Here is a 7,459-nt window from a genome sequence, read left to right on the forward strand (position 1 = left end):
GAAGATCCCATGTGGCGCAAAGCAACTGGGCCTGTGCACCACAACTACTGAGCCCACGTGCCACAACTACTGAAGCCCGTGCGCCTAAAGCCCATGCTCTGCAACAAGGGAAGCCACCGCAATAAGAAGCCTGCGCACCTCAACGAAGGGTAGCCCCCACTCGCCGCAACTAGAGAAAGCCCGTGCGCAGCAACGAAGACCCAACACAGCCAAAAAATAATTAATTAATTTAAAAATAAAATGTAAAAAATATAAAAACACAAAGAATGTAGACAGGAAGCTTAATAAGCACTGAATTTGTACTTTAATAGGTTGTTTCATTTTTCTTGTTTTGAATATGTAACTGACTGGAAGTGTTTTTCCAGTTAACACTATGACAGCCCCCTTGGGTGTTGTTGAAGAGGGCTTCCACTGAACAGGTGACTTTGAGGCACCCACGGAGATCTTTCCCAGGAACACATGGAGATACTGTGACCGTTGGTGTAGAGAATGAGATATTGCTGAGAGTGGTAGAAGATATCTCTTTCCAGCGAGAAGAATGATTCCTGGGTTCAAAGTTTAGAAAGCCATCTATGCAAACATCTTCAGCAATACATACATTAATAGTATGAATGTTTCTTAGATCAACTCTCTTCTTACAGTGGATGTTGGCATAACAACTGCAGTAAAATTTTTTGGAAAATTGTTGCAGGTCTTTGAGTGTGGGTTTCCCATGCACTGTGTATTTTCCACCTTTCCCAGTTTGAATAGCAAAATTCTGTGGGTTCAGGTGAAGATAGTTGCTTGAATTCCAGTATTTCCTTGTACACACTCCCTGCTCTTGGCAAAGTGCTTGGCTACACATTTTGGCTGCTAAGGTGACATTGATTACGTAAGGATTCAGTGTAGTCTTCATGTAATTGTCTAGGTTCATGCAAGATTCCTGTAAAATTATATGAAGATCAGATTATTAACATCCAAGTTGGTTCATATGTGAATTAATTCACTACATTAAGCAATTTCTAAGGAAGCACACACACACACACACACACACAAAACCGAGAACCAGTAAGAGCAGGAAATGTTTTATCTTTTTTTACTTGAACAAGCAAGACTATTCCAACAGTTTTTTGTAACATTTGTAAGTTTCACATGCCATTTCATGTCACTAAATAATTGACCAGTTGAGGTTTAGTATACTCTAGCCTCGGTCTTCCTCAATAATTCATAAACTAATGGGGGTGGAAGGGGCAGAATGGTACAGTGCGGGTGGAGGAATTAGAGCATGGGCTCTGGAGTCCATCTGTCTGGATTGGAGTCACAGTTCCATTAATGGCTAGCTGTGTGAGCTTGGGAATCTCTTAAGCGTTCTAAGTCTTAGTTTCCTATCTGGGAGACCTTGGACAAGTTAATTCATCTGGCAGTGTTTCAGCTTCATCATCATACAATAAGGGTAATTATAGCACCTACTTCATAGGGTTGTTGTGAAGATGACAAGATAGAAAGTACATAAAAGGGCTAACACAGGGCCCCATATCATTGGTTAGCCCTCAATGTATAAATTATATAAAGTACAAATAAATGTAATAAGTATCACATTTGTCAGACAAGTTTAGGCGTTGGAAAGAGTGGTTTCTAAATTGCTAGCTCAAAACAACTAAACGGGTTCAACCGAGTATATATTAAATGTTAATGTATAATTCAAGTATGGGCGAATTATGACAGCTCTTTTACAGATATACTTATTTGGCAGAGTATGAGTGATGAGTAACTAAAATGATTCATCTTGAAACTGATACTTTCTAAAACTGGGACTCCGTCCTTTTCAGAACGTAGAAGGTAGTTGCTTGCTTTCATGATCAGCAGTCCCATGGAGTGAGTTGGCAGTGCTAGTCCTTCAGTAAAAGATCAAAGGAAGTGGTGGGCGGGTGGGCAGGCAAGTTGAGGAACCTCACAGCTTCCACTTGGATCTACTTCCTGTTGCCTTCCTTGAGGTGGTGTCATCGGTGGTAGGCAGAACAAGGGCCTTCCAAGGATGTCCCTACCTCAGTCCCACGGAACCTGTGACTGTGTTACTTTACATGGCAAAAGGGACTTTCCAGATATGATTAAGGGTATGGATCTTGAGACGGGGAGGTTATCCTGAATTATCTGGATGGGCTCAATCACAAGTCCTTAAAAATGTAGCTTGGATTTTTAAAATGAGCTGGAAGAAGGAAGACAAATTCAAAGCTAAGGGAGACTCAACCCGGCATTGCTGGCTTTGAAGATAGAGGAGAAGGCCAAAAGGGAAAGAATGCGGTGACCTCCTGAAGCTGGAAATCGCCTTAGCCACAGCCAGTCAGAAAATAGAGATCTTGATGCTATAAACACAAGGAAATGAATTCTGCCAACAACCCAAATGAGCAAATGAGGGTCTTTCTGTAGAAAGGAATGCAACCCTGCCGACATCTTGATTTTACAGCACTAAGATCCATATGGGACTTCTGAACTACCGAACTGTAAGATAATAATTTTCTGCTGTTTAAACCACTGTTTGTTGTAATTTTTATGGTACCAATAGAAAACCTCTTCTTAACCCTCCAATAGCTTTACATGGTGTTTATTATACAATTCAACTTCTCTCAACTTGTATACAGCCTGATGGAATGTAACCTCTCCTTGCTCTTGTACAACTCTCCCTTACCCACTCGGCCTTAGATATACTAATTGTTTCACAGGGGTGGCAGGTTCATTTCAAACTGCACTTACTGTTCCCTCTGCCCAGAATGTTCTTTCCTCTCATCTTTAACGTGGTTGACTCCATGTTGTTATTCGGATCACAGCTTTAATTAGACAAGAGCCTTCTCAGACACCTTTCCAGTCTACTTTCTTACAGCTCTCTATTTTAATTTTCTGCATAGAATTTATCACATCGAATATTTTTATTGTTTTATATTGTTTCTATCCCTCCAACTTTAACACCGGTGCCAGGGATATATGAGAATTTATACCAAGATCAGATGACATTGGAATTGTCTACAGAGACAAGAACTAGACAGGAAGAGGAGTAAAGGGATGAGAATGTTTTGACCATCATGAGCCTATACAAGATGCAATATTTGGAAGGATCTAAAACTGTTTCTCTAAGAGATAAAGCCTAGTTTATAGCATTTGTCAATACCCATGGTGTAAATACTCCTACCATGGCCAATTTTAAGCTACCAACCTGGCATCCCTGAGTGCAGAATTGGAGACCAATTACCCCACCATTATGGTAGTATGGTGTGAAGTAGCACACCATTACACAATACCATTTCCGCTTAGACAGATACAGTAGGTGTAAATAACCTCAAAAGCATGGATAATAGTAAAATAAAGTAAATAATTGATACATTTTAAGTATTTGTTATCAATACTTTCTGTTTTTACCATACTTAATTTTATTCTGAGTTTTATAATTTAATTTTTAATAATGGCTGTGTTCAACAGTTCACAAAATTTCTGAATATTTAACAATCAGGTCTCATGAGCTGGGACCAGTGGAAACTGGCTCTGTCACGCCATTTGATCTCATAAGATGGAAGGAAGGAAATGTTTTGCCTACATTTGATAACAATTGTTTTAAATCAATTCAGTCATCGCAAGTAAACTGCAATTACCATTGTCTCTAGTTGTCAGTGAATCAGGAAACACAAGTAATCCATGATTCTATTGATTTCAAATGACATAGAAAAAAGGGGAAGTAATGACAGAATTAACATTCAAAATCATCATAAATTGGGAAAGGTAGCAGAAATATATAGAACAGAGTCCACAGGGAACAATTTCAAGGCAGTGTCATTAAGTAGAAAATCATCACATTAAAGTTGAAGGACTGTCCCTGTATGAATAATACTGAAAGTGATTTGAGAGTCATGGTAGAAGTACATGAATCTAAGATTAAAGTGCAATTAAAAAAAAATGTGACAAGTAGTATGCCATGCCATCCTACTAATTGGAGAATGCCTGATTCATTCCTCATCAGAGTAAGGGTAGAGTTCTCAATTCTGAAAATTTTTAAAAAAGGAAATAGTATGGGGAATTTATAAATTGTTCTATCGTAGAATTAACAGGATCCTTGAGAAAGGAGTTTGTAGGTTTGAGAAAACAACTAATAAAAACTAGGAATACTCTTATATTTAAGAATTATAATTCTTAAATAACTTTCTGCCGTATAGAAGATTTTGCAAAAGGGACATATACCTTTCCCTGAACTTATATTTTTTATTAGTTCTCTTTACTGTTGATCAAACCAGATACAACAGAGTCTACCAAATAGGTAGGAGGGCTCAGATTACCTTAAAAGAATTTCACAAAGTTAAGTACCTTTATAAATGAAGGAAAAATATGGCTAGTCTATCTGAAGGACAAGATGTCAAAAGATCTGTTCTTAGAGTATAAAGTCTAGTATAAAGTCTTAGAGTATAAAGTTCTCTGTAGGTCCTAGGATAAGACATCTGGGCTAAGAGCTTCATTAGACATTCTCCATGGCACCTATGTCACTAATATTTCCACATCCATCAGAGAAGGAAAAGTTCAGCTCCAACTCAGCAGTGTCCATGTGACAGTTTTACTTATGCTTTGAGTCAAGAAGATTGAAGAGGTGAAGGATAAAGACCTCATATGGAGAATTAAAAAAGGATGAAAATAAAGGAAGAGAGAAAAGGTTTAGGTCATGATAGTTAAAGTCTTTTTGAACTGAAGAAAATGCATTAGCAGAAAGTGAATACAGAACAAAACCAACATTTTTCCTAACAAAACAAGTTTTACTTAAAATTTTACTTAAAATAGACACTGTTAAATATAACCTGTGGAAAATAAAGAAGGATTCCTTTTCCTCTCCCTTAAGGAAACTTTGAACAATTTAGTAATATTTTCAAAAAGTAACTAAATCCCGACTGCCCACACCCTGCCCCCAGTTGTTGGCCTCCATGGTAAACTGTCATTAAATGACTAACTAAATAAAAGTGCTTAATAAACAGTAATTGGGTGAATGGAAGAATGAGTGAATACATATTGACTAGTTGAGCTCTTTTGAGAAGTGACACAGCACGGTATAGTAGAAAAAAACACCAAACACCACATAAGGAAACCAAGGTTGTAGTCCTGTTTTTGCTACTTCTTAGCCACGCAGCCTAGGGAATTTCAATTAATCTCACCAAATTTCTGTTTCCTCACTAGAAAACAGCCTTATCACACAACCACACGAATGAAAGATAGTTTGACTTAGCCACGATCAATTGAGCCCCTACTACTTTGTGCCCAACATAGTGCTTATTTTATTATTCAATCCCACAACAATCCTCAAAAACATTAAAAGTAGAAATTATTTCATCTATTTCCTATCAATTCAACTTACCCTAGTTAGACTTAAATTGAGACTTCCCCACATTATAATTCCAGAGGCACCTAGAGCAACGCTCTCACCAATTGTATTCACAAGGTCACCCTGGTAAATGTGTAGAAAGAGTTAACAGGGAGGAATAAAATGAAAGTGTTATACATAGGACAATAACACCAAAGCCAAGAATGCTGACCCAACAATAATTATTTAAATATTTCACCACTATTTATTTCTACCTTTCATGTCACCACTGCCCTACTATAAGAAAAACACAAATTTTCTGCTATTATTTTAATTACTTCTATTGACAAGAGACCGGGCCCATAAAAGAAAAAATGAAAGGAACTGAGATAATACATTGTCTATACTACCCAGTTCTCCATGACTGCTAAGATATTATATGATTACGTTAAAAATGAAACATGTTTGGGGCTTCCCTGGTGGCCCAGTGGTTGAGAGTCTGCCTGTTGATTCAGGGGACACAGGTTCGTGCCCCGGTCAGGGAAGATCCCACATGCCGCGGAGTGGCTGGGCCCGTGAGCCATGGCAGCTGAGCCTGCGCGTCAGGAGCCTGTGCTCTGGCCACAAGAGTGAGAGGCCCACGTACTGCCAAAAAAAAAAAAAAGAAAAGAAGAAACATGTTCTTATTTTACATTCATATAATAATGGAGAACTACCCGGGTGCATATTCCTAAAGGTTATTAAAAGTTAAATTTCACTCCCTTCAAAAATTATGTTCAGTCCCACTAAACACCATTTATGAACAATATTCCATAGCCTTCTTACCTTGATTTTCTTACCTGAGAAAGGAATTGCAAAGTCACATCAGTAAAAACTGGACGGGCATACACAAAAACTGGAAGTGGGCTTTTAGCACTGGCCACTTTAGACATCCGGATGGCTTCCTGGACACGATTACGAACAAAGAGGGCAGCTTGTGGAGAAGATTTTAACCTGCTATTCAAATAAATGGATGGGAAAAGAGCAGTGCTTTCCTTCCACAACCAGTCGAGTGCATCGTTTCTTCTTTTCTCTATATCCCGGCAACTTCCATTGTAACTAGGTTGGTTATAATTATGATTGTAACAGTCAGGAAAAAGATAATAACCCCATAAGTGATTTGGCCGAAGTAATTTTCCCAATTTTAAAGTCTCCTGCATGAAACTCTTTGCTGCCTTTTCAAATTCCACTTTCGCTATCTTGGCAGCCTCTGGGAAAGTAAGTTGTACATTTTGTTGCAGAACCAACTCGATAGACTGATCCCTGTAAATGTCTTTAGGTTTCCAGTTTCTAGCCCAGGTAGGCCTCCATTCTTCCCAGTCAATGACAGCCAAGCCCACGTTGTCGATTGGCATGTAATAGGAAATGTCTTTTTTAGCTTTGTCCAAATGCTCTTTTAAGGATCCCATCTGGGGGATTCCTCCATGCACACTTCTGCCTGTTCTTTCATCTATGTGAGGATAGTAGCCAAGTCTATCAGCATAAAATAATGTAATAAAATTTCCTGTCGCACCTTTTTGGGGGTATCCTACTAAAGGGAAGAAGCTCAGATCTGGAGACGTGTCAAATATTCTAGCACAACGGTCAGTTGGGGCATTCCAGGCCCAAAGGAAAGACATATTTGCAATAAGAGGAGATGCTGTGAAATCCATAGTCAAACAACATGGAACCAGAAGGAAGGTGAACACTGCCTGGGGTACTCCACTGGACACAACAAAGCTCCCAAAGGAGGTATGTTGGAGCCTTAGTACTCCCATCACAAAGAGGAATGACTATGAAAATCACTTATTTCTTCTACACACTTTGCTTTATCTAATATTTGATGCAAGATATAAACACAGAAGAGAGAGAGTGGAATGAAGCCACTTTGATGGCTAAAGAGGTATAATGATGATTTACATTTAAATATTCTTCTTCATGTTTTAGGAACGTTTTGCAAGTTGCTTCATCTATAACTGGGAAAAAAAAAAGAAATGTAGAATATATTGTTACACTACATTTCTGTAACAGAGATTATAAGCTTTACCAAGTTCTCAACTTTAAGTGCAGGGAGTCTTATTCAGTGTTTGAAGATGGAGGACTCCAGTGCTTGAATCAATCAAATTATTTTCTCTT

At 38.4% G+C, this 7,459-nt stretch overlaps 1 protein-coding gene across 1 annotated transcript; it reads right to left on the reverse strand.

Annotated features, from left to right (window-relative positions):
• Positions 1-304: 304 nt before the first annotated feature.
• SPAM1 (sperm adhesion molecule 1) lies at positions 305-7,101 on the reverse strand. Its single transcript, XM_030856981.1, has 3 exons — positions 6,145-7,101; positions 5,360-5,449; positions 305-922 (listed from the first exon to the last, which is right to left on the reverse strand). The coding sequence occupies exons 1-3, from the start codon at positions 7,099-7,101 to the stop codon at positions 305-307; spliced, it is 1,665 nt and encodes a 554-aa protein (XP_030712841.1).
• Positions 7,102-7,459: the final 358 nt, after the last annotated feature.

The sequence above is a fragment of the Globicephala melas genome, chromosome 9, assembly GCF_963455315.2.
Source record: "Globicephala melas chromosome 9, mGloMel1.2, whole genome shotgun sequence".
NCBI classification, from domain to species: Eukaryota; Metazoa; Chordata; class Mammalia; order Artiodactyla; family Delphinidae; genus Globicephala; species Globicephala melas.

Bases quoted from the DNA above. Each gene is read 5' to 3' on its own strand.
- SPAM1 (XM_030856981.1), bottom strand. From the start codon at position 7,101: ATGGGAGTACTAAGGCTCCAACATACCTCCTTTGGGAGCTTTGTTGTG. The intron at 5,450-6,144 runs GTAAGAAAATCA...CACATTTACCAG, and splicing joins CTTTGCAATTCCTTTCTCAG to GGTGACCTTGTGAATACAAT. The intron at 923-5,359 runs GTAAGTTGAATT...ATAATTTTACAG, and splicing joins TCAATTTAAGTCTAACTAGG to GAATCTTGCATGAACCTAGA.